The sequence below is a fragment of the Cebus imitator genome, unplaced genomic scaffold, assembly GCF_001604975.1.
Source record: "Cebus imitator isolate Cc_AM_T3 unplaced genomic scaffold, Cebus_imitator-1.0 Scaffold134, whole genome shotgun sequence".
In the NCBI taxonomy this organism is placed as follows: Eukaryota; Metazoa; Chordata; class Mammalia; order Primates; family Cebidae; genus Cebus; species Cebus imitator.
The window spans coordinates 4152922-4180843 of record NW_016107449.1 but is presented as its reverse complement, the minus strand read 5'-3'; the positions used below and the strand labels follow the sequence as shown (position 1 = coordinate 4180843).

General features: G+C 40.4%; 1 protein-coding gene across 8 annotated transcripts in view; it reads left to right on the top strand.

Moving 5' to 3' along the window:
* Positions 1–6046: 6046 nt before the first annotated feature.
* Positions 6047–27922, top strand: part of KIZ (kizuna centrosomal protein) — a 110917-nt gene continuing 89041 nt past the window's right edge. For 2 of the 8 annotated variants that reach the window (XM_037743084.1, XM_037743082.1), the window contains exons 1-4: positions 6047–6266; positions 12189–12251; positions 16444–16606; positions 25305–25394. In XM_037743084.1, coding sequence (XP_037599012.1) covers positions 6178–6266; positions 12189–12251; positions 16444–16606; positions 25305–25394 — 405 coding nt within the window. In that variant the 5' untranslated portion in view covers positions 6047–6177. Of the gene's footprint in view, positions 6267–6486; positions 6589–12188; positions 12252–16443; positions 16607–25304; positions 25395–27922 lie in introns of all 8 variants that reach the window. The other 6 variants (XM_037743087.1, XM_017541493.2, XM_037743083.1 and 3 more) reach the window with 5 other exon arrangements.

Below are 27922 nucleotides of genomic sequence, written 5' to 3'. Positions count from 1 at the left end.
GCTACCAGACTAGATAGCACGGAATGGCACATTTCCATCATTGCAGAAAATCCTATTGGACAGTGTTGCTCTGAATGGTTCTTTATTATAGCCTTGGCTTCATTATCTGGGATTCTTTCCTTGAGTGTTGGCTCTTAATGTTACTGTTTCACGTTTTCATTACCATCTGAATAGTCACATAAATTCTCACTGAGAATTTTATGGAAATACATTTTGATGCATTTGTGTAACTTCTGCATGGAATGCTTGTGTATTAGGATAATCAATGCCAGCTGCTGAGACAAACAACCTTCAAATAAGTGGGTCCACACAATTAAGATTGCTTTCTTGCTCAAGTCACTGTCCCATGCTTATTGCAGTCAGTCACTCTTATTCCAGGGCCTCAGAGTTCTCCAGTGGATTCTTTGCATCTAGCCAGGCAACTAATGGAAACCAGAAGATTGTGCAGGATGTTTTGGGGTCAGGCCTGGAAGTGGCCGCATCACCGCTGCTCATATTTCACTAATCAGACTTGGTCATGTAGACCCACCTAACTGCTAGCAAGGATGATAAATGCAGTCTTTCTGAGTTCCAAGAAGGAAAATTAACCAGAATGGTGAACACATCGTGCTGAATCACAGCATGTAGAAAAATGCATTCTATGCTTGCTATTCCCAATACATGAACCACGTACCTGTAAAAACCCTTCTGGGTCACATAGTATGTATTTTACACATCTCATACAAGGAAAATAAAAAATATAGGTAGCTTCAAATGATGAGTATCAAGGCAAAGGATATATACAGAGAGAGAGAATATATATAAGAGAGGATGGACTCTGGAATTGGAAAAGGCCTGTGTCCAAATCCTACCATTCTTAGTCCTGCCACTACCATTAGCTTGACAAGAACACACTGGTAGTGTGATCTTGGGCTAATTGCTTAGACTTGTGGTACCCTCAAAGAACTGTTGTAGATATAAATGATGCTATGACAGAAGGGGTTACATATTCACACATGGGACATCACAGCTTTCCCCCCTACTTCCTACATTTAATTTATCTCTGCTTTTTTATTTTGGTAGAGTCTTGCGCAAGCTGGCTTGTGCCCAGGCTGGAGTGCAATGGAGTGCATAGCTCACTACAGTCTTGAACTCCTGGGCTTAAGAAATCAACCCATGTCAGCCTCCTGAGTAGCTGGGACTATAGGTGTGTGCCACCACGGCTGGCTAACTAAAAAAAAAAAAAATTTGGTAGAGTGTGGGGATCTCACTATGTGACCCAGGTTGGTCTTGAACTCCTGGGATTAAGAGATCTTCCTGCCTTGACCTCCTAAAGTGCTAGGATGATAGGAGTGAGCCACTTTGCCCAGCCTCATCTCTAATTTTAAATCAAATTTTCTAAAGGGGTAAGAAGCAAGGTCTTATATTTCTGCATAGGGACTGCAAAATGAAATCTTTTCCTACTGTCAAAGCTGTCATGGGTTGAAATGTGTCCCATGCACAATACATTTGTTGAAATTCTAACTCTCGGTACCTAAAAATGTAGTCTTCTTTGGAAACAGGGTCATTGCAGATGTAATTAGTTAAGACAAGATTATACTGGAGAAGGGTGAGCATCTAATCCAATGTGATTGGTGACTTCATAAAAAGGCAGAATTTGGAGACACATACACAGGGAGAACACCATGTGAACATGAAGGCAGAGGTCAAGATGATGTGTCTACAAACCAGGGAACACCAAAGATTGCCTGCAAACCACCAGAAGCCATGGGAGGGGTGTGTGGCAGATTCCTCTCCACAAGCCCTCAGAAGGAACAAACCATGAGGATACCTTGACCTTGAAGTTCTAGCCTTCAGAACTGTGACACAATAAATCCTATTGTTTAGGACACCTAGTTTGTGGTACTTTGTTATAGCAACCCTAGCAAACTAATATGATATCAAAGCAGTTATTAACTCAAATATACATGATTTCATTTAAGGCAATATGGTATGTACCTTTTAAAATATAAAATGCTGCTGCATTGAGAGGCCCAGAGGAATCAAAACAGGACTTATTGGGTTTCCCCACCTGTGGAAAGTAGAAAAGTTCATTTTTAAAGTTTTCTTTCTTGTTAAAGAATAAGTGTGCTAATAACTTTGTTAAGCTTTATCCTATGTAGCTGTTAGACATGCCATGCTTACAGGTACATAGTACATTCTATGTTCTTGTACTTTAAACAAGATATCTGTGCTGGATGTGCTCACAGGCATGTCCCAGCCTTCCATTTCTTTTATCTGTTTAGAAAAATTTTAAGTTGTTAGTCAATTGGGTTTTAGTTTAGATTGTGAGGTGCAGTAAGGACAACCCCAAATGCATAAGGAATAAATTTGTATGTATTCCCTCTGTTCTTTGTACTCTCGTGGCAAGATGGCTAGTGAGAGTACCCTTCCTACAGTCCAGGAAGTAAAAATTGCGTTGCTGAAAGATCCCTTGTCTCAGTGCTAATTTTTCTTTGTGGCACCCAGCATCTATTTCGAACATCTATTTCCAACACCACTCAATTAGTATTAGATCATGCCCCCTTTGTCCAGTCACATTTCTACACAACTGTCGATCATGCCTGCCCAATAAAGTCCCCATAAAAGACACAAAGGGACAGAGTTCAGAAAGCTTCTGAGCTGGCTGAACAAGTGTAGGAGGTTCCTGAAGGGTGGTGTGCCCATGGAGGGCATGGAAACTTGAAACCCCTCCCCCAGACTTCATCCGATTAATCTTTTCATCTGTAACCTTTGTGGTATTCTTATAATAAACTTGTAAATGTAATGTGTGTGTGTGTGTGTGTGTGTGTGTATACATATATACATATGTGTATACATATATATACACATATATGTATATATGTATACATATATGCACATGTATGTGCATATATATGCACATATATGTATATATGTGTACATATATACATATATACACACATACACATATGGAAATACGTTGACATTAGAATTTCCCAGAATTAGAATACATATGAAATTCTAATTTCAATGTATTTTCCAAAATCAATATTTCACTTATTAACTGTTTTTGAGCTACAAAAACATCAATTTCATTTGGTGCACCCCAAGATTCATGCGATTTCTGGGCTGAGACGCTGGCTCCCCTTGCTGTTTGCTTAATGGGACCAGTAGGGATCCATATTTTGAACTAGACTCATTAATATTACATAGATTTCAGCTATGTGACTTTGGCCAAGTCCCTTACCTGCCCTGAACCCTTCTCCTCACATGTAAAACAAGGAAATGAGGCTAGTCTCCCTCTAAGTTACAGCTAAGACATTCCGGGACTTACAAGAAGCCTTCATCTAAGCAGACTTGATGACTCTTGGGCCAGTGAGCTAAAAGCAGGGCTGCTTACAGAAATAATCTCAGCTAAATAAGGGTCTAAAGAAAAATATTGAAAGAGAGGGCTCCAGCAAATTAAATATTTGAAATGAAGAACTTGGAATTTATTAAAAGCCTATCACCATTTAAAATGCATAATTTTAGCATAAATTCCCTAGAAATAGTCCCTTTGTTTGCTATGTGTTATTGTTAATAAAGGAGATCCTACATCTAGATTTGTCATACATGACGTATGACAAATGAATCAACCATAGGATGCAAATTACAATTATTTCGAATTATGTATTTACTGTTTAATTACATTTAATTTTAGACTCTCCTAAAATTGCCTAATAAAACTTTGTGGGTGTTAAATGACTGCCTAATCTGCTTACTCTGTGCTATTTGCTGAAAATAGTTATACTGATTGTTTGGGATAATTAAAAGAAAAAAAAAACTAATCTGGGGGCATGGTCCTAAAGAAAATATCCTAAAAATTTAATGCTTTTTTTTTTTTTTTTGGCCTGGGTTGTACTAAAATATTAGTAAAATGTTAGTGACACTAAACTCATTAAAATAAGCCTTTGCACGTTACCACTGAATCAATCGGCTATAACTTGAATAACTAAATACAAGTCACATCAGTGCTACCCTTAGACTAGGGCAACAAGGCCTCTGCCCTGGCTTCTGTATATTAGAGGGTCTGTTCTAGCCCTTCTCTGCCCATGGTGCTCCATGCAAGGCAGGGAGTTCCCAGGGCCAGATGACAGGCCCACCTGGGGTGCACATACACATGCTCTTCTAGAATATATTCTAAGTACCCAACACCCAGACATTCCCTGCTCAGTGGGGCCCAAGCTGCTTTCTAAGGTTTTAAAAAACCTTTTGGCTGGGTCTTTCCTGCAAGGGTGACCATCACTGGCATGGCTCAGTGCTGGACCAAGAGGAGGCTGAGGTGGGGATGTGGGCAGAGTTAGGATTTGTTGGCTGGAGGAGGAGGAGAAGAAGCAGGGCACACACATCCCTGCCTGTGTGTGAGACCCCTCACAATGCAAGACTGAGCCTGGAGTGGGAAATGGAGTTGGGGGGAGCGAGAGAAGGAGGCAAACTAAATTGCACCCTAGTTTTCCAGGTTCTTAAGAAGGCATTGGTCAAAGTGGAGAAGAGAACACATATTTTACCTACAGTTCGTTATCTTGAATTATAATTTAATATTTAGGCAGATGGTATGAGGGCCTCCATTCACTCTTGCCCTGGACGTGGCAAATGTGAATGGAAGACTGAGTTACATCATAGTTTTGTGTTGTTGGTCTTTGAGTGTTCCATCTCTCTTACAATTTTAGTTTGTCACACCTTGCATCTTGTAAGTGTAAGTAATATTAATGACATAGAAAAGAAAACAAAAGAAGTGAAAAATAAGAGACTAAAGAAACTCTACAGGCTGGGCATAGTGGTTCATGCCAGTAATCCTAACACTTTGGGCGGCCGAAGTGGGTGGATCACCTGAGGTTAGCAGTTTAAGACCAGCCTGGCCAACAGGGTGAAACCCTGTGTCTACTAAAAAACACAAAAAAATACAAAAATAAAATTATCTGGGTATGGTACTGCACATCTGTGATCCCAGTTACTCAGGAGGCTGAGGCATGAGAATCTCTTCAGCCTGGGAGGCAGAGGTTGCAGTGAGCTGAGATTGCACCACTGCACGCCAGCCTGGGCAAGAGGCCATCTCAAACAAACAAACAAACAAACAAAAAAAAAAAAAAAAAGGAAGGAAGGAATGAACGAACAAAGGCAGGCAGGCAGAGACAGGCAGGCAAAGGCTTAATTTTTCTGCCCAGTGGGTTTTGGAATATGGTTGGCTTCCTTCAGGAAGCTTTTTCCCCAAGCTGGTGATGATAAAACCTAATGCTTTCTATGTGTTGGGTTCTCTTATAAACACTAACACGTATTAACCAATCGAATTAATCCTGTGTTAACAGCCTCCCACTTTACATATGAGTAAACCTGGGCTTCAAAGGGTGACTAGCACACGGCCTGGCAGCTGGGAAGCGGATAGGGAATGTGAACCCAGCAGTCTGGCCCCAGGACTCCTGCTACAGGATCCTACAGGACGTTGGAGCATTGTCCATTAGAGCTGTCTTCACAAGCTTCTGCTTCCCAAGCGACTAGTTAGTAATTTTTCCCTCTCGCCAATGATTCTGGCATCTGGAGCACGAAACACATCCTTAGATTCAGCAAGGATTTTCCAGTAAAAGGTTGGTGCACTGTCGGGGCTGAGCACAGCTGTTCAGTATTTGAGGGTTTGTATTTTTCTGCGGTGTTTTGTGTCGCTTTTGTGTGCTGATATAATAGAACAAGCTTAGCACAGTGCCTGGCACTCAGCAAATCCTGGCAAGAAAGGAGGCCGAGGAAAAGAAGCCAGGAGAGACGGGAGAAAGGAAGGGAATGCGCCTTGTAAACATTACCGTAGTTGGTGCGAATTCTGGAGGGTGAGGGGAAGAGACGCGGGTGCCGAGGCGGAGAGAAGAGAGCACCGAGCCCCAGCCCCTCAGACGTGGCCCGCCCCGGCCTCGCGACGCCCCGCCTCTTCCCCGCCTCTTCCCCGCCCCATGCAGGTCTCCGTCCCGCCCCCCACAAAGCCGGCACCGCCCCGCCCCTCCTCGGCGCCCCGCCCCTCCTCGGCGCCCCGCCCCCTACGGCGTTTGCCCCGCCTCCTGCGGGCGGCCTGGCGAGGTGTTTACCCGCGGTGCATCGTGGGGCGGTCTCCTCTGGCAACCCCGGCCCAACTGCCGCCCAGAGGCTGTGCTGAGCTGGCGCAGCGGCGGCTGCAGCATGAGCCGGACCCCCGTATCGTCTGCGCCCCAGTCGAGTGTAGACTACTACGAGAGGCTGGGCCAACTCCAGCACGGGCTGCGGGACAGGTAGGTCCACTGGGGCAGGGGTGGGGAGTCGGCCGGCGCCGAGGGTCTTCCGCGAGCCCTGCCCCCTTTTCCTTCCCGAGGTTCCCCGGGGCCTAGGCCCGCGCGCACCGCCCCCCAGGCTTCCAGTGGGGCCTAGAGGACAGCATTTGCTAGAGACACCCCCTGTATTTGGCATGGGAGCGGAGAGAGGTGAGAGACCGCCCCCCGTCCCCCTCAATAGCTGCTAAAGCCTGGTCTCGGGTTGGAGGATGCGGCCGCGTCACAGAATTTGCCCAGGAGTGAAAGTGGGAGTTCTTCTGCCTGTCACTCTCCATCAAGCCCTGTGAGTTTCTCTTGTCCCCTTTACACGCCCCCTCCCAACTCTCTTCAAATTGTCATCCCGCCGTGACAGCTGCACTGCATCAATGATGACAGGTCCTGGAACGCAGACGGGAGTGTGTGTGTGTGTGTTTGTCAAACATGTGCCCTGTTTAATTCTGGAGACTTTTGTGGGGAGCGAGGGCTGGCTAGATTTCCAGCGAAGGGATGAATTTCCAGCTAGAGAAGTCCAGCTTCTAGAAGGTTCATGATGCCTTTGATTAAGATATAAAAGATGGGAACCACCGAAAACAGATCTAAGAGTGCATAGAAAGAGAAAATTATACCGCAATGCACTATAAATAACCACGTAAAATAAATTGCTGGACCTCTTATTTAGCTGCTAAGTTAATTAGACTTGTAAATCTCATTAGTTGACAAGAAAAGAAATGGATTTTTGGATCTCTTGATAAACAAAACATTTAATGAGTGTTAAAAGTTACAAAACCATTCTAGTGAACAGGAGAGCTCTGTGTATGACAATGCTAAAATGATAACAATAATTACATGGAAAATAAAGGCAGAAGTAAGTGATTTTGAAAAGGAATTACATTTATTTTATGCTAGATTTAATTCTTGTCAGATGTTTATAGAGCATCTACAACAGGCTTTCTTAACGGTCCTTATCATTTTTTTCCTTTGTGCTCCTTTTCTACATCCTATTTTCTTTCTGACATATCATCACTCATCCATATCAGTGACCTTTTAATTTCTAACTTTAGAAAGAAATCACTTCCTGCAGAGCCTTCCCTGTTTCAACCCATTCCTTAACTTTTGTGACTCTTGGCTTTCTTACAGCACTCATAAATAGCGTTCTCTTTGAACTATTAGTTGTAAGTTATTTTTGTTTGCTGTGCTAGGAACACCTGGCTGTTTATAGTCCTTATGGCACAATAATTGTATAATGATTATGTTCTTTATGATTAACACTTATTCCTTTAATTATTAAACAAGGTGAGGCTGTTGAAAACATATAAGGAATTTGAGTCAAATTTTATAGTCTGTTCATGGTTCTGCATTTGGTGGTTTGCTTTATTTTTAAGTCAGTATAAATCTGTTGATCTGTGTGTTCATTTTTTATTTTAAGAATTTACAACAGATTCAAATTAATGCACATTGCACACAGTTTTAGAGGCAAATAACTCTAGATACAGAAAAGGCTGCAGTAGAAACATCAAAACCTGGATTCTAGGTTATGAACTATTGTGTGACCTTGAGCAGATTGTTCCATCTCTCTGAATCTTGGTTCTTTACCAGAATAAGGGGGCTTGACTAATATGCAAAAGTAAGCCACAGATTTATTTTTTCTCTTTGCTAGAATAATAGGCCTTAAAGTAAAAAAGAAAAAAGCCTAAAGTTGTAGTTTTGCAAAGCAATGTGTAAAGAATATTATTGTCTGTATCCAATTTGAGTGTTTGGTTGTACCTTTTTATTTGTTTGAGACATAGTCTCACTCTGTTGCCCAGGCTGGAGTGCAATGGCATGATTTCAGCTCACTGCAATGCCTGACTCCCAGGTTCAAGTGATTGTCCTTCATCAGCCTCCCAAGTAGCTGGGATTACAGGCACCCACCACCAACTCCAGCTAATTTTTGTATTTTTAGCAGAGAGTTGGGGTTTCACCATGTTGGCCAGGCTGATCTTGAAACCCTGACCTCAGGTGATCTAGCCTGCCTCTGCCTTCCAAAGTGTTGGGATTACAGGTGTGAGCCATCACACCCAGCCTTGGATAATACCTTTTTAAACAAACACAAACAATCCCAGTGACTACGGAAACCACTGTCTCTTAAATTTCTGAGTCATTTCATAGGTTGCAACCCTGGGTAGCCACAGCTGCTTTATCAATCCAGAAACTTCTGGGAAGTGAGAGACAAAAAAACTCCCTCTTTCTCAGCCCTTTTAGAGGTGGTCATTGCAATGTTAGCTGTCGAATAACCAGCATATTTCTAGCCCAAGTCATCTTAGCTGTGATTACATGTAGATGCAATTTTATAGTCGGAATGTTTTCCTGTATGTGTACAGTGTTTTCTCTGCATTGTGGTGAAAGTCAATAATTGAATCTAAAAGAGTCTAATGGAGTGACTTGTTACAGTGTGAATAGTACCCACAAGCATGATAGAAACTTATAAGTGGAATTGGCTCTTACAGTTATGTAAAAACATCCCTTTAAAAGGACCCATTAGCCAGCCATGGTTTTTTCAGTGCCTATATTGATTCAGAGTAAAATATCATAATAGCCTAGAAACTGATACTGAGATATTTATTAGTAGAGTAAGCTGAAGATGGTATAGAATTGTAGTATCGAGACAAAAACAGAGTTACAAGTGGCTTAAAAGTAGAAAACTCAGCCAGATAAGGACCACTCAGCTGTGTAAAACTGAAAGGTCCAAGTGAGGGGTGCAGGTGACTAAAAGCATGAACTATGGGTAAGCATCCCAGGAATGGATGTTTCAAAGATTCTGAAATAGAGATTTAATGTGTAGGAATTGCAAATCATGGAAAAGCTTTTCATTGAGGCAAATACCTGATTTTTAGTATTAAATTTAAAAAAGACATGGAGGGCTCAGCATTCAGAGGTGCTGCAGTGTGGATGAGGGGCTAGAAAATAGGCCTGTGAAGAAGAGTTAACAAGATTAGTGCCATTTTGCCTGGGAGAGAAAGCCAAGAGGTGTTTGATTGTCGGAGTATGAAGTGTTATGATAGAGAAGAAGTGTGAACAGCAGATGTCTGCATCTGCTGAAGAAGTTTTATATTAATTACTAAGAACTTGCTGCTTGGGAGGTAATGGATTTCCAAAGTGACTGTGGTCCTTTTTCACTAGAAGTCATAGATGAATGTTAAAAATTATTTTAAAGTGGCCGGGTGTGGTGGCTCAAACTTGTAATCCCAGCACTTTGAGAAACAGAGGGCGGGAGTTCGAGACCAGCCTGGCCAACATGGCGAAACCCCATCTCTACTAAAAATACAAAAATTAGCTGAGTGTGGTGGCACATGCCTGTAATCCTAGCTACTTGGGAAGCTGAAGTAGAATCGCTTAAACCTGGGATGGAGAGGTTGCAGTGAGCCGAGCTTGCACCACTGTACTCCAGTCTGGGCAACATAGCAAGACTCCATCAACACAGCGACACTCCGTCTCAAAGAGGGAGGGAGGGAGGGAGAGAGAGAGAAAGAGAGAGAGAGAGAGAGAAATATAATTGTATATATTAATACAATTATATAATTTAAATATTAATTATATATAATTATATAATTAATGCAATTATATATTAAAGCAAATTCTAGTTTACAAAAAAGTTGCAAATGTAGGACAAAGACTTCTAATATTCCTGTCACCCAGATTCCTCAACTATTAACATTTTATTAGATTTTCATTCTGTCTTTCATTGATACTATCAGTTCAGTATCTATCTAAATCTTTCTGTCTAAAACCATTAGCCTTTTCTGAGCTATGAGAAGTGCATGTATGATGCCTCATCACTCCTAGAATCTTCAATGTGTATTTCCAAAAACCAAGGATGTTCTTGTACATAATCACCGTATAGCCCTCCTAGTGGTGAAACCAGCCCACAGACCCCATCAGATTTCACCGGCTATTTTAATAATGCCCCCCTCCCCCCAGCCATTTTTTTTTTTTGTCCTGGTCTAGTGGCTCATCTGGGAACCTGGGTTGCATTTGGTTGCCATGTCTCTTCAGTCCCCTCACATCTAGAATGATTCCTCAATCTTTCCCTGTCTTTCATGTTCCTAACAAGTTCATAGAGTACAGCTTTCATTCTAGAAGGTGACCCTCAAGCTGAGTCTGTCTCTGTCTAATGGTGTCTCATTACCAGACTACAGTCATGCTTTCTTAGGAATACAACAGAAATGAAGCACTACCCCAGGGTGCAGTGTCATAGATGTATTTAGAGGTCTTCCTGTCCTTGTAATGTAATGTAATGACAAGTTACTCACACTATTCAGTCATTCATTCTTCATGAACTGAGTACCCAACTGATTGTGAAACTCTAGAGGGGGAGTGGTAACTAATAAAAATTTCTAATGTGGAAGCAATTATGCCATATGTCCTTCACTTCTAAGTTAACTTTTAGTGAGAAAGTAAAGATCTGTGATGCTGTTAGTTAAAAATGTGTGTTTTTGTCATTTTTTTCCTTTTAATCTTTTTTCTTCCCTTTTTAACATAGGCATACTCCAGCCCATAGGTTGTGTTCCCCAAGTGAAGATTCTGTGTCTGGACCCCATTTTTCCAGTAAATGAATTTTGGTTAAATAGTAGTTTCCATTTAACATTATGCAAAAGAAAGAAACTTATTTAACCTGTAATGTAGCTAACAGCGACTTTGGGGATGATCTTTTTTTAAAGGAAAAAAATTATCTGAAGAAATATGGAAACTAATAATTAAGAGCTCACAAACGGAACATGAGGCCAGCCCCTTTCCCTCAGGAAGCCAACCCGAGATCACCTCTGTTGGAGTCTTTATCTTTGTTTCATAGCCTTTTATTTAGGTTTCTCCACTTGGATAGGATATTATGTGGTTTCTTTTTTGGCCTTTACTTAATGTTAACTTAGATTAGCAATTTAGCTCCAGCTAGGTGGGTTTGAAGCAAATGGTGGTGCTCAAATGAAACCCTCTGTGGCTAAACCTCCCAGGCATTCTTCTTGGGACTGAATGGCTTTATCATTTTTACCTCCCAGCCCCCTGGTTTTGGCTGCTTCTGCTTCCTTTGCTGCCCAGTTCTCCTCCCCCTCCTGCTAGTACTCACCTGAACAGCACAGGTTCTGTCTTTACTGATAGTAGCTCCAGGAAAACAGCAACCTGTGACAAATAATGGTACCATTACAGAGTTATAAAAAGAAATTCTTCCAAATTTGAAATGATAGTGTTAGGAGACCTGGTTTTCATGTAAGTGAGGCCAGGTTTACTTTTCAGAGGACTTTTCTAGCTCATGCACTTGGCTGTGCCCAGGCTTGTCTGGTTGAAAACAGAGCAAGCCACCAGCCTTCAATCTGTATACAAGATGTAATGGGACCCCATCACTGAAATGCCAGAGACTCAGAGAAGTCTAGCCACATTACATTTTATACACTTATCTTGTTTATTATTGTCTGTCCTTCTCCCTGGAATGTCAACTGTCTGAGGGCAGGGATCTTGGCTGACTAGTTTACCATATTAGTTTCCAGGCCTAGAATAGTGCCTGGGTCATCATAGGCACTCAAGAAATACTTGCTAAATTAAGGTACCTGCTTCCCAGCCTTTTCCTATTGTGTTTCCCCATTTACTTTGTGAATCTTGTTCTTCTGCCTCATATTGGTGTTCATTTTGTTTTTTAGATTTCCCTGGTGACGGCTGCATACTTTTATGTCTTTGTTTTGGATGCATCTGGCATTTTCTTCTTAGACCAGAGAAACATTTTCATAAAGGAGTAATTTGGTATTTGGAGTTTTTTTTTTGACCTCTAATCAACACCTTGCATCAAAGGAATGATTTCAAAGGAGAGCATGGTCTAAATCCAACTCCCTATTACTTATCAGTATAATTACTTATAAAATGTTTCTTTCTTTATTATAGTGAAAAGAAGAGATTGGACCTGGAAAAGAAACTTTATGAATATCATCAGTCTGATACATACAGGTAAGAGATGACAGTGGGGACAGTTTTCAAGCCAGGTTCCATATATTAATAAAAAATTTAACCCTAATGTTATATCATAAATATTGTCGCTAAAGACTGGTTTTTTTGTTGTTTATTTGTTTTGTTTTGTTTGAGAGGAAGTCTTGCTCATTCGCCCAGGCTGAGTGCAGTGGCGTAATATTGGCTCGTGATAACCTCTGCCACCCGGGTTCAAGCAATTCTTCTGCCTTAGCCTCCCAAGTAGCTGGGATACCTGGGAAGGCGCCCACCACCACACTGGCTAATTTTTCTATTTTTAGCAGAGACTGGGTTTTACCGTGCTGGCCAGGCTGGTCTCAAACTCCCGAGCTTAAGTGATCCCCCCATGCTTTGGCCTCCCAAAGTGCTGGGATTACGGCTGTGAGCCACTATGCCCAGCCTAATTGGAGTACTCTTAACCATTCTCTTATTTTTAGTGTGTAATAATTTGAAATAAAACATTGCAGTTTAATTACTATCAAATAAATTTGGTTAAAATTGGTATGAGATCAAAATATTTTCATTATTTCATATTTGTTTTATTTCAAGAATCTGTTTTGCTTAAAAATATTAAAGTAAGACATAGTCTTATCTTTTTGGTTGCAATTTAAACACATTGAGCTTGTGTGATGATTAAGACATAATTTTGTGGTTGATCTTTCAACGTACTACTGTAGGCAGGGTTACATGGTATCCCATTTGTTCATGGATATATGAGAATGGCTGTTAAAATTATAAGCAGTGAATAATATATTGTACATATTATCCTTTTTAGGTTTCTTCCTCTGCTATTAAGAGCAGATTTTAAATATTTTGATTTCTATTTTATAAAAACAACTTTATCCTTAAGCTAAAAGTATGGCATTACCTCTTGTATTATTCATATGAAGAACTTCTGGCTTTGATAGCATTAAATTCGTGATTTATTCATGTCACACTATAAGTGAGAAATGAAGAGATCTATCCAGAAGAGAGAGGCTAAGAATCCTTTATAAGAATCCTTTAAAATCAAATTACGTCTTAGGTCAGTTCTTTTCCTTGTCTTCAAAATCATTCTTTGGTTTTAAGATTTAGCGTACTTCTAAAGCCAGATGTATGGTTTCTAAAGCAGCCATATGTCTCTAGTAACTCTGAAAGAGACAAGAACTCACTTGTTTTGTGTGAGGAAGAAATAGCCAGCATTGCGGATGCTGTGGCCTCAGGAGTGGGCCGAAGTCTGAGGGGATCCTTGGCAGCTGCCAGTTTTCTAGCCCATGGCTAAAGAGGCAGAAGACTGTGTGTAGACGTTGCATGTAGTCTGTTCTTGGGAAGCCTCCTGGCCTTCTGGTGGTGGGAGAAAAGGATGGGCACCTTTACCAAGCTGTCAGTTCACTGAGCTGCTGCTTCTCTCCCAGTCTCTTACTAAGGATATGATTTTCTAAAAATAGGCTTGCTTAGATTGCCTGTGGGAGAAAATCCAAACAAGGCTGCTTCCACCTGGTACCTGCCAGAAGGCAGAGCCTGAGATGAGGGTCTGTGTATAGGTGGTAATTTATTTGACGCGGTGATCACCTAAAATTGGAGAGCAGAGCTGGACCGAACAAAATAAGAGCTGTTCACTGCAGTGAGCACCTGGGGCTCAGCCCCTCCAGACCTTCAGAGGAGCCTTCAGAGGAGCAATATACCCTTCTGCTTTGCACAGTGACTCCTGCGAAAGGAGATGGGGTTGCATTCCTACTGGTTCCTGTCCCCCACTGGTAAGGGCAGCCCCAGGTGGCGATAACTCCTTACACCTAGGCTTTTCCATGCTGCAAACTCAGAAAGGCATCCCTGAGATAGCAAGATGCTAAGTGCAGCTGAGGCAGAGGCAGATGTTCTCAGGCGAGGTTATACCACATGCAGCAAGCCGTGGCAGCTATGGTGACTGGCTGGTAGAGAAAAGGTTGGGCCAAGAGGTGTGAGGTGGGCACGAGCGGTGTCCCATCCAGCAGCCCACCAGACCCGCCATTATGTATATCCTTTTTAATTTACCATCACCATCTCTTTCCAGCCTCCCCCTAAGATTTGACACTGACTGAAACGTCAGGTTCTTAAGCATGATGGGATCTTTTGTAATATAACATAGACTTCTAGGCTTTGTGGTTAGTTTACCTCAGTTCTATCTGAGCCTCACCAGCTCTTAGCCTGTGACCTTGGGGCAATTACTCCAACATTCTGTGCACCCATTTCTTCTGGCAAATGGGAATAATGATAGCTGTGAGAACTCAACAAGATTCATATAAAGCCTTAAAGCAGCGTCTGACCTGGAGTCAATTATTATTTATTATAATTTTATCAACATTCTTGTTCCTATTTATTGCCTTTGAGCTTTCTGACATGTTGTTTTCCCTGCCTGGAATGTTTTACCCTCATCTTTTCTTTTTTGATTTTACCAGTTTTGATTGACTCTCATTCATCTTTCAGGTTTTTTGTTTGTTTGTTTTCGAGACAGTGTCTTGCTCTGTTGCTCAGGCTTGAGTGTAGTGGTATGATCTCAAGTCACTGAAGCATCTGCCTCCTGGGTTCAAGTGATTCTCCTGCCTCAGCCTCCTGAGTAGCTAGGATTACAGGCAATGCCCCCACACCTGACTAATTTTTGTATTTTTAGTAGAGACGGGGTTTCACCATTCTGGCCAGGCTGCTCTTGAACTCCTGACCTCAAGTGATCCTCCCACCTCAGCCTCCCAAAGTGCTTGGATTACAGGCCTGAGCCACTGTGCCTGACCAATCTTTCAGGTCTTAGCTGAAAATTATTTCCACTGGGAAAGCCTCCCTGACTCTTTTAGCTAGGTCAGGTTGCCCAGTATGTAGAAGACCTTTATAAGTTTCCCTCATAGCATTCATTCATCATGTATTTACTTATTTCATTGTTTTCTTTGTTGAGCTTAGCTGAAAGACTTTGATATTTGGAGTGCTGAATATATGGATGATTTCTTGGGCAGATGAGTTACTGATGTGTTCTACTTTGAAGGTTAATGTGGTGGCGGGAATGGAACTAGAATTTGGGTGGAAAAGGCATGGTACTATTATACCCACTCCAGGTAGACACCACCAGCAGCAGCTTTACTGAGTGCCTGAGTGTGAAAGACAGTATGTTAGGTTCCACCTGCATTGCAGTTACTTGCATCAAAAATGCAGAGACATGGGCAGCAATAAGACCAGCCTTCAGTTTTTTGTTCAGAAAGAAAAATGAAGACAGCCAACCATGGTCAAAGCACAGAATTATTAACACAATAAAGACTTTCTTGAAAATTGTTGGCCTAGGGTTGGAATTTTAAGGTCTGTTACTAAACAGCTTTGGACATCTCCAGCATCTTTGCAAATCTTTGTTTTAAGGGTAAATATTTTTGTCATTTTAAAATGTGTTTTTGTTTGATGAAAGAATGTTGAATGATTTATTGAGCCAACAATAGAAATGCTGTGTAATAGGGAAGAAGAGTTAGAATTAACAGCATTGGTACTGTGAGAAAAGTGGATGCACAAGTTGAACTATCCAGGTTTTTTTTTTTAAGTACAGGAAAGTTGGAATGCAGAGTATGTTTTTGCTATTACACTTTGGATAAGAGTCTTAAAGGGTTTTTCACAGTTGGAGTAGTTACAGTTCATATATTATTTTAAAATATTTTAATAGTGAACTATATTGTTGTAATTTCTAACAAATATGTTTATATTCGCTAAACGAGAAATTTTTGTATTTTAAATTTTTAAATTTCTTTTTGATTTCTTAATTTTATGGATTGTGATTTGCAGTTTGATTTAATTTCCATATGAGGAGTTGTTTTTGAAATTGTCTATCATATATCAGAATGTTAGTGAGATATTTGTCGAACATGGCCACATAGACACCACTCTTGACATCACATTTAATTTTGAGAAATAAATCCATAGAAATCTTTACTGTATGAATGTTAGAATGTGGTCTTGTATATATTTCTCAGGAGAGTTATGCTTTAGAGGAAACCAGTATGATACCTCAGTGGTACCGCATTCATTTTCTCTCTCCAAAAATATGTACATATATTTTGTCCTTTGGGTTTCAGTGGTTTGGGTAAAATATCTTAGAATACATTGTCTCATTAACAATTTTGATAAAGAAAATTCTCTTAGATTCGTCCAACTCTAGTCCATTGTTTTAAACCTGCTTTTATTTTTCTAGAGTTAAGCTGAAATATGTGAAACTAAAGAATTATCTGAAGGAAATATGTGAATCTGAAAAGAAGGCTCATACTCGAAATCAAGAATATTTAAAGCAATTGGAGCGTGTCCAAGCTCATGTTGGGCACTTCACCACAAATACAGAGAAGCTTCAGAAACTGAAGGTGACATCCTGTTTTTTACTATGCTTTATTGTATTTCTTGTTATTTATTTATTTATTTATTTTTGAGATTGGGCCTCACTGTGTTACTCAGTTTAGACTTGAACTCCTGGGCTCAAGTCGTCCTTCTGTCTCAGCCTCCTGAGTAGCAGGGATTACAGGTGCACACCCCACAGCCGTGTACCTCCTGAGTAGCTGAGATTACACATGCGCACCCCATGTAGCTGTGTACCTCCCGAGTAGCTGGGATTAGAGGTGCACACCCCAGGTTTATGTTTTGTTTCTAATCTTTTTTTTTTTTTTTTTTTTTTTTTTTTTTGCTAAAATGAGAAATAGTGAGTAGTTAAGTTTCAGATCAGTGGTAGTCACTAATGTTCAGTTGTTCATACTTAGGATTAAGTATCAGCCTTTTCTGTGAATTACCATGTGGCTAAATTTTATCAGAGAACTTGATACTGCATTTTCCAACATTCTCCTTTAGTTGAGGAATCAATGGGATATCTGTAACACAGGCAAGATCACTAGCCAGTACCTGGCACAGTGTGACACATGGAATTTGTTGGCTGAATGACTGAATTTGAGCAGCATTGGGGTTCTCTCTAGAAACTGCTTCTGTCTTGAAAGTGTTGTTTTTCTATGGTCTGGGCCCCTCTTCTCTGGCAAACAGTGCATTGGGATAGCAGTAAGGGTAGAACTGTCCCCAAGGAGTTTGCCTTCATGCTCCTGGACTGTGCAACCCAGAGTGACTGCCCTTGCAGCCCTCTCTGGTTCTGGCACCTTCTTCGCCTTAAGGTGAAGGTGCTTAGCTACTTGCTATTCTACAAATTATGCCAAATGTAGAGGGCCAGGAGCTAGGCCTTTATCCTCGCCATTTGTACTGGTCAGGTATTGTCCCGTTTAACCCAGGTGAACACTGGTCACAGGAGGAGTTGGATTCAGTATTCTGTCTGCTACCCTGCTACTGAGCCCCCCACACTTTTGTTTTTTTGCGCCTTTTATTGTAAAATTTTCAAATACACAGAAGAATTACCATAATCATTATGATGAACACTCATAATTCACTTAGCCGCAATAGTTGTAAATATCTTGTTATATTTGCTTTGTATGTATATTTTTTCTCTCTGAGCCATTGCAAGTCTGCTGCAGGCATCATGACAGTTCTTTCCTAAGCACTTGAGCATGGATCTCCTAAATGCAGGGGCAGTCTCCTACATAATCATATCATTATCACATCTAAGAAGATTAAAAGTGATTCCATAATTTTTTTTTTTTTTTTTTTTTTAGATAGGGCCTCAACCTGTCATCTAGGCTGAAGTGCAGTGACGTGATCATGGCTTACGGTAGCCTCAACCTTCTGTGCTCAGGCGAGCCTCACTCCTCAGCCTCAAGCTGGGACTATAGGTGTGCACCACCATGCCTGGCGAATTTTTTATTTTTCATAAGATAAGGTCTCACTATGTTGCCCAGGCTGGTCTTGAACTACTGGTCTCAAGCAGTTCTCCTGCTTTGGCCCCCCCGAAGTGCTGGAATTAATAGGTTTGAGCCACTGCACCCAGACATAATATTATTTAATATTCAGCTCATATTCAGATTTCCCCACCTCTCCCAAAAAGTAATTTATTTTTCTAGACCAGGAGCCAACTAGGGATCACATATTGTTTGTTTTTTATGTTATTGGTTATTTTGCCTTTTTTTTTTATTTTGTCTCTTTTAATCTCATTTAGTCTCCTACTATTTCTCCTTTTTCCCCCCCGTGTTATTGGCTATTTTGAAAAAGGGCAGTCCATCTGCTTGTAGAATGATGCTCATTCTGAATCTAAGGCATCATTAAACTTGCACAGCATCCCCTGTATTTCCTGTGAACTGGAAATGTGGCCTGTACAAACACTGTCCAATAGAACTTTCTGTAGTGATGGCAATGTTCTGTATCTATGCTGGTGCTATCCAATACAGCTAACTGCCCATATATGGCTATTGAGCACTTAAAATGTAGTTTGTGACACTAAGGACTATATTTTTAATTTTGCCAATTTTAATTAATTTTAAGTTAAATAGTCACAGGTGAGGTTATACTTCCAACTGTATCCCATCAGGAGGCCCGTGATGGCAGGTGGCCCCTGAGTGAGGCTGACTTTGATCCCTTGGTTAAGGTGATGATCTCTAGATGTCTCTATTGTAAGGTACATTTTTTCCCCTTTGCATATTAGTAATTAATCTATGGACTGATGGGTTGGCATCATGGGAATATTGTGTTCCTCAATATCCTTTTACTTAATGGTTTTAGGATCCATAAATGAGCCTTGCCTGAATCAGTTATTTCTAGTGGAGCTTATGAAAAGTGGTGATTTTCTGTTTTACTGTGTCTTCTGTTAGCTGACTTTCCTCTATAATGAAGAGCATTTTCCTCCTTTTTTTCTTTCAACCTCTTTTTTTTTTTTTTAAGTCTACAACAGTACCTGGCATTCTCAGGAAGTCTTCCATCCAAGTATGAAACAGGCCCAAGCCTCGATCAAGAGATCGAGACCATCTTGGCCAACATAGTGAGACCCCATCTCTACTAAAAATACAAAATTTAGCTCGGCATGGTGGTGCATGCCTGTAGTCCCAGCTACTCGGGAGGCTGATACAGAAGATTGCTTGAACCCAAGAGGTGATCAGAGATCCTGCCACCACACTCCAGCCTGGCAACAGAGCGAGACTTTGTCTTAAAAAAAAAAAAAAAAATCTTCTGATAGCATAAAAGACCAAATCATGGCACTACACTCTGGAAAGATGTGAGTTCCATGGAGAATTGGACTTTGGCTGACACCCTTAGTCCAAAGCCAATGTTTGTTGTGTGCCTACAAACCCAGACAGCAATGTCAGAGACCCCACCAGTGATCCCACCTTCTTCAGCAGGCTGTGCAGTGAGCTGAGGTTCAACATAGGTGATGTTTGTCTCTGGTGTTTTCTCATTTCTTTCTTCTTCTTCCTTTTGGGCCAGTGGTGGCCCAGGTATGCCAGAACCACTTGTCTCCTCTTAATGCTGCCCATCTGGGTATCAGATCTTTACCTCCTTTCTTGACTGACCTCACATAAGTCTTAGGAGAAAGGTGTTCACAGTGCATTGCCCACACACCCCAAAATGCCACAGGAATTTCACCTTGAACAGACTACAGTTAATACAAATGAACTTCAAATTGGTAGAATTCCAGAAAGTGAAACCAAGTGAAGCAATATGAGAGAAGTGGGGATTTTGCCCAGATTAACACCAGGTGAGTTTCTCCCACTTTGTAGAGGTGGGCTGGGCCCATTTCATTATGTAATGTTAAAATCTCTTAAAATGGGCTAAATGCTGAAAACACTGTCAACTGATTTTATGACTCATAATACTTTATTTGGAGGCCTGGATATTGACCTGTTATGTAGTTTTGAAAATATGGTGTTGTATCTACGTTGCTATTTGTCAGTTGGATAAAGAGGCTGAATAAACACAGTTCAAAAATATGAATATTAGATCTGGGCATGGTGACTCATGCCTGTAATTCCAGTGCTTTAGGAGACTGAGGTGGGAGGATCACTTGAGGCCAGGAGTTCGAGACCAGCCTGGCCAACGTAGTGAGACCCCAAATGTATGAAAAATTTAAAAATTTGCCAGCTCCGGGGGAGTATACCAGTAGTCTCAGCTGTTCAGGAGTCTGAGATGGGAGGATTATTTGAGCCTAGGAGATTGAGGCTACAGTGAGCTATGATGGTGCCACTGCAGTCTAGCCCAGGTGACAGAGCAAGACCCCGTCTTTGTAAAAAATAATAAAATAAAATTTAAAAATCCAAGAATGTAAATATTAGTATTAACGCTGTGAGGAGTGTGTCCTTCTCTTCCTCATTCTGCCCCTGTTCCCTGTATTAGCTGCTTTTGTAGAAGGGTCCCCAGTTGGTCCTAACTTAAAGCATTTTCACTCAGGTGCCCCTTATCCTTATCTCAGGTTGGGTTCTCCCTGAAGCAGACCTGGAGAACAGGGATTGACGTTAAGTGGTTTATTTGGGAGATAAGGAGTATCAGTAGGCAAGCGGGGAGGGGAGGCAGGGAGAGCACTGGGTATATTATTAAGCCAGCTACCATAGTCAGCCTCTAGTACTGAATCCTACAGGGAAGTTCTGGCAAGTGGTTTGCATATTTGGGATATATGTCCAGCAGCTCCTAAGCAACATTGAGGACAGATGGGTGAGGTTGTAGGTGGTAGGGAGTTAACCATATGCTCTCCACAGCAGCCTTTCCAGGTTCTGAGAAGCCTTAGGCACAGAGCCCTGATTCCAGAACTTAGGAGTGGCCAGAAAGATCCCAGAGACATGTGTGGAACATTGCCAACATCTGCCCTAATTAGCCTCCCTCATGGCAGCATTGTCAGGCATGGGGCCGACATGTCAGGGCGTTCAGGGAGGATCCCCATGGCAGGCACGAAAGCTTTCATCTGGTTAGGTCTCTCTTTGGCCTGAAATGCTGGACCAGGCTTTTCAGGACAAAGCTCAGGTACTGGTCTCTGCCTGCACAGAATAGCCTCACCATTATTACTCCTCCCAACACACACTCACACTCTCTCTCCCCCTCGCTGTTGCTGTCTCTCTCACACAACTACACAGATGTGCACATTTTTTCTCCCCATCTCTCCCTAATCTGTCCCCCTCCACCTTCTCCTGCCATCCCCATTTCTCCCTCTAATCTTTTCTCCTCTCCTATTCCTGTCTCCCTGCCTCTCCTTACCCCCAAATCTGTCTCCTCCAGATCCTCTAACTCTTCCACCCCGATCTTAACCACTGTCTCTCTACATCTTTATCTCCTGCACATGTGCACACGCACGCACGTGCGGACACACACACACACACACTCTTACATGCACCCACAGTACTTTAAGCATGCTGCACAGTTTGCATTTCCTTGAAAGCACCACATTATCTCATAACCTTCTTCAATTAGAAGGCCTTTTCCCCCCTGCCCTGCCTTAGGTCTGTGTCATAATTATCTCAGTAAGTACTTCCTTCATGGTATTATAATTGTTTACATGTCTGTTTTTCCCACTTCACTGTGAGCTCCTTGTCTTATTATTTCAGCGCTCTCAGTATCTGACCCAGAATATGGCACATAATAAGCACTCAGTAAGCATTGAGACTTACCCCTTGACTGCAATTAATTCTCCCATATTTTTTACCTTATTCTCTTATGGACCATGAACAACTATGTAAGAACTAATGTGGTATTGATGATACTCTATTATACCTTCCCAGTTAGCATTTCTGTTTAATAGCAGAGATATTCTGAATATATAATTTCATTATTTAAAGATGTGATTCTGCAGGCCTGGGTAACATGATAAGACCCTGTCTCTACAAAAAATAGAAAAAATTAGCTGGACGTGGTGGCACTAGCTCTAGTCCTCTAGTGCCAGCTATTCGGGAGGCTGAGGTAGGAGGACTGATCGAGCCTGGGAGGTTGAAGTGCAGTGAGCTGTGATCATGCCACTGCAATCCAGCCTGGGTGACAGCAAGACCTTGTCTCAAAAAAATAAAGTAAAATAAGATAGATGTGATTCTCCATGACACTTCAGTCATTAGGTTATGTATGGCTATTAGGAGCTAATATTTGAGGAGAACAAATCTTTTGAAGTCTGATTTGATTTCTACTAAGGATTGTAAGAGACATTGTGGGCAGGGCACAACCTTCAGGCCCCTGGAGGACAAAGTGTGTAGCAAATGCCTTTTTTTTTTTTTTTTTTTTTGAGATGGAGTTTCGCTCTTGTTGCCCAGTCTGGAGTGCAATGGTGTGACCTCAGCTCACCGCAACCTCCACCTCCCGGGTTCAAGCAATTCTCCTGCCTCAATGAGAGTGTCTTGCCTGTTAATATGCAATAGTTGAACAAATAAACGTTCCCCCATATCTTTTGGTAACAGTTCATGATCTAAGACGAAGCACAGATATTGGAAAAAAAGAAGAGAAAAGAAAAGACTGTGAATCTTAGTCCCATCTCTCATATTCACCCAAGGATCAAATCAGCCCATTATGTAACTCTCTGTACCCATTTCTTCAACTCTAATATGAGGAGACAGGGCCAGCAGATCTTAAATGTTGATTCCTTTCAATTGTTTACTTATTCTGTTACCTGAGAATTAGCTCTGCAACCCTGGAGAACAATGAAAAAGGAAGTCTGTGGCAAAAAAGGTAGTGGTGGGACTTTCAGGCAAACAGTGAAGTGATGGAGAGGAAATTGACGGAAATGAGAATACGGAAAGAAACCTAATGGAAAGCGTTTGTGAGCATGGAGAGAGATCCCAGAGACCTGAAACTTCTGCCAGAACCTCTGTCAACTCCCAGTCATTATTAACAGATTTCAGTAATTAAGCTGAAATAAATTGCTTGTGCATAGTGAGAAAGTAAATGGGAAGGTCCTGCTAAGTTTAGGTAGGGAGCATCAAGCCAATGCTGTGAAGGGATACGGTGACAGACAGAACACGTTACCTGACGGATTAACTCAGTGCTCTTGGGTTTATTAAAACAGATTTCTCGGGTTGGGGCGGGGGAGATGAGGGGATTATCCTTAGAGGGTCTCTAGACCAGGAGATGTTACTGGGGCATGAGCAGGCTCTGAAGAGCACTGTGGAAAACTCCTGCTCTCCAGTGTTTAGGATATGGATAATAACCAAGTGTTGCATGTAAAAATAAAAGGAAAAAAAAAAGAAAAAAGAGAACAAAGCATTTTTTGATGGAAACCCATGGACTTAGGGAATGCAGACATACAGTCTGTATCAGTCATTAATTTATCATAGTATCTCCTTGACTTCATTCTGCCATTTCTGTTTTAGAATATCTACAGTTCAGTGACTTTTTCAGATGTATTGAGAGCAATCTAAATTGGGCTCTTAGAGATACTTCTTTCTGTTCTTTAGGAAGCCTTTATGCAGTTATCACTTCCTTTTTCCTTCAGCAAAATGAATTGAACAAATCTCCCATATTTCTATGAGAAAGTGCTCTGTCTTTGGAAGGTATGACTCTGAAATGATCCTATAATAAGGAAATCAGGCACAATATTCATTGATCTCAAAGAGCATAAGAAAACATTTGTGTCACAGGAAAAAAAATTTGTTTAACTATAATTGTATGTTTATATTGTAATTCATCCCCCATTTGTTTTTTGAGATATTATTCTTTGGAATCTGTAAAGGATGCCTGTTTAAAGCCCTTGGGGTTACAATTTAAACATCTCTAAGTTCAAAGGAATAGATATAGTACAGAGAGATGTAAATTGTATCTTTGTTATTGCTTTATGTATTCTTAGTTTATTATTTTATCATTTGTACTGGTCTTATAAAATTTTCATTTAATTGGGTATCTGTTTAGAGAATTACTGCCATCTACATATTAATAGTACTCTGCTGGAGGAAAAAAAAATCCATACCTAACTCTTACTAAAAATGAGACAGCATATATTAATAATACCTCTTAAAATATTTTGAGGGAAACAAATCAGTTTGGTTATTATTGCCCATTTGTTTTCTGTGTGTCAAAACAAAGCTCAGGCCTATTTTATGTTCTATCAGAGGACGAAGGAAACAGCTTTCTAATTTCATCATCTCATAGGTGTGTTTCTAATTGCAGTGCATAACTGCCTAATTTAGAAAATGTTCTGATACTTATCTGTGATGGACCACAATCCATGACTTTTTTAAGGCTTTAATTACTAGCATACTGAATCAAAGTACTTTTTTATGCCTTGCTTTTAAGAAAAAGTCATTTTAAGATTGAATCACTTTCACCAATTATAGTGTAGTAATGATGCAGACATCTTTATGTAGTTATTAGTGCCAGAGCAAACTGGATTCTGATCATTGATGTCTGCAGTATATTTTTATTCATAGAAAATGGAATTTGTTTTAAGCTGATGATCTAGCAGGTATACTCAATTGCTGTGACTATCAGAACCATGATGTTATGTAGATATATAGATAAGAAATCAGTAGGATTGATTTTTTTTCTTTTGTTTGGGGTAAAACTTTTAGAAGGAAATACTGTCTAATGTGTTACTTCCCTAATAAAGCAATTATATTTTTGTGATAAAGTATCAAACCGTATATATATATATGTGTGTGTGTGTGTGTATATATATATGTATAAATTTTATTCCCTAAACTGATGAAAGTAAAAATCACTCAAATCTTATTATTATTGTTTTTCTGAGACAGAGTCTTGCTCTGTTGCCAGATGCCAGGCTGGAGTGTAGTGGCGCAATCTGGGCTCCCTGTAACCTCCGCCTCCTGGGTTCAAGCAATTCTCCTGCCTCAGCCTCCCGAGTAGCTGGGACCACAGGTGTGCGCCACCACACCCAGCTAATTTTTGTGTTTTTTAGTAGAGACATGGTTTCACCATGGTCTCGATCTCTTGAGCTTGTGATCCACCCGCCTCAGCCTCCCAAAGTGTTGGGATTACAGGCGTGAGCCACTGAGCCCGGCCCAAATCTTATTTTATTTAAAAATTGTAGCATCTTGTAAAATTCAACTTTTGATATGTGTTATTTGCAAAATGGTTCATTTTCTAAGATAAGGTGAATTTCTTGGCAATATCAGCCTTTACTTTCTACTTCAGTGCTCCCTGTATGTTGTAAAGACTGCAATATAGAGACAGATGCTAGTTGTAAAGATATTTATCACAAAATAAAACTTTGCTTGTATTTAGATTGAATATGAGACTCAAACTAAGAAGATGCTGCTCGAAAAAGATAGCCTAGGACTAAAATGTGAACTGAAAGATGAAGACAGAGAAAAGGTAATAAACTAAAGTGATAAACTTTCTGTTAACAGAGAGTTTCTAGAGTGTTTATATTTTAAGATATTGTTTTAAATAAAATCATCTTATTGGTAAGATCCTTTTGATTAAACCTTAAGTGATTATTTAAAGATTTTTGCTTACAGAGTATTGCTTTAATGTCTAATTTAATTAAATTTGCTGAAAAGAAGGAGTTACTTTGGGGTAAAAGGATAGACTCTAAAGAAAACCTCAATGTTCTCAATAGGTAAAATCGTTTTTCTAAATCATGCTTTCTAGCTGCTCTTTTCTTAGTTTGAGAAGAGTTTTAAATGAAAAGTAAACAAAATATGGCATTTTGATTCTTTTGTGTGAATATATATAATTTTGTACATTTTAACCTTTGCACAGAAAAAGTGGAAAGAAAAGATTGCATATTTAAGCAATAGACAAAAAGATCAGCAAGGAATACTTAAATAAATTCTGTTATGTATCTGCTGTAATGCAGGCTTCTAATCCTCCTGCCTATCTCCATATAAATGATTCTGTTCAAGACCATAGATGTTTTCTTCGCTAAAAGCAGTAAAGCTCTTTTAGATGAAATGTCTAAAAACATCTTGTAATAACTTGGAGCATGCTGGCAAGAGTAGTCACTTGTGACTATATGTGAAACCCCCTCAGCCAGTCGATATTGTAATAAGCAAAAATGGTAGCATCACTCCATTATTCAGAAAAGCCAACAGCGTGCTTGTTCCTTAGGCTGCAGCATTCATTAAGAAAAGCTTACTGGGCTGAAAGCTGGAAACAGATGATAACGGGATATGATTTTCATATTTAATGCTTTCCTTGGAAGAGTATGTGTGCTACAGATTGATAGAAGAATCAACTGCTACTTTACTAAAAGACTTTCAGGTTTGCCCTATAGCTACCGATGGAATCATTCAGCCAAGAAATTAACTTTTTCTCCTTTTACCTGCTTTATATATCTGCTAAGCAGGCTGCCTGGCTGCCAGTAAATGTTATTATGCAGTTAACTGTTTGGTATTTAAGACTCTTATCAGAAAAGAAACAGAGGCCACACTATTTTGTTTTTATAGTAGGAGGAAGGTTTAGTTTTTCTTTCTTCCGTGCATTAGCAGGCATTAATCTGAGTTTATAGGAAGTTTTAGTTTTCCTTTCTCATAGATTAAAAAGTTAAAAAAAAAAAACCTAGAATTTAGAGCATTCTTTAAACTGTAAGATACAAAACACCAAGCCCCAGCAACCTTGACCTATATAAAAAGGCCTTTAATGATAAATGATGTATAATGCCATTCGACGTGGGCCAAATGTGGTATGATGTGATAGACTTCTAAACCATTCAGGCAGTTTTTCTGTTTGACATTCGGTCATGAAATAATTGATGTGTTTTTAATCTATAAGCCAGTTAGTTCTTTCTATGCCATTCTTGGTAGACATATTCTTAGTATGGCAGTGTCAATGGTACTTCAGTAAAATGGAAGCTTTTTTCCTTTATTTACACTACTGATTTTTTACATATAGTTATGGAGTCTCCTTTTAGGACATATTTAAAATTAGAGCAAGAGACGTATAGTTGACAACCCTTTAAAATGTTGCATATAATAATTAGAAGTCTTTTCATTTATATGGAAAGGTGTCATCTCCTTAAATGCTTTGAATATTGGCTACATAAGAATCAATTAGGTAAAATTTGGAGAAATTTATGTTCTGCCTTTTCTAATTTTCCATTGATGTTCAACCAATTAAAAGGAAAATACATTTCAGTGAAGTAATGTTTTAGTTAATCCTTATCATATATTAATTCCTGAACAATTCCTTATCATATGAGTTATGTCTTATTGCTTAGTGGAAATCCAAGCTCCTCTTCTCTGGGCAGTGATATGAATTGGTCTTGGTCACTGGTCTCCAGGGCCTTTCTTGAAGCGTAGTGCAAGTCACTGGTTGAATCAGTAAATAGTTACTAAGCATCTGTTCTGTTTGAGAAGCCACAGTAGGTATCTCTATGAATGCCACAATTTTCTTACCTTAAAGGTGCTTTTTACAAAGCAATTTTCTAAGGCGGAGAATGGTGTGTGATAAAGTGCCAGTCATATGGGACAGGCATGAGCAACGAGGAGAATGAAAGTCCTGCTTCCTGTGAATTGGGTAGCCGCAGCCCTGGTGGAGAAGGTGGTGTATGAGCTGGCGTTGAAGGACAGGCAGGGTGCCAGTCAGTGGTAGAAAAATGAGCTTGGAAAGTTACGTTGTGGGATTTGGTACCTGGAACTATGGTGCCAGACTAAGAACTGAGATTTCTTTCTCTATTTAGTGAGAGAGAGAGAGAGTACGTGTGTGTGTGTGTGTGTGTGTGTGTGTGTGTGTGTGTGTGTGTGTGTGTTGGAAAAGATGAAGGAAAGACTTGTGAGCAGAGCAGTCACAAGGAAAATGAGGCAGGCAGTACTGTGCAGGATGAGCCTGGGGAGGAGTACATGGAGCTGAGGAAATCAGGCTCCGTTCAGGCAGGAGGAATTAACAGAATGGAGGGCCTG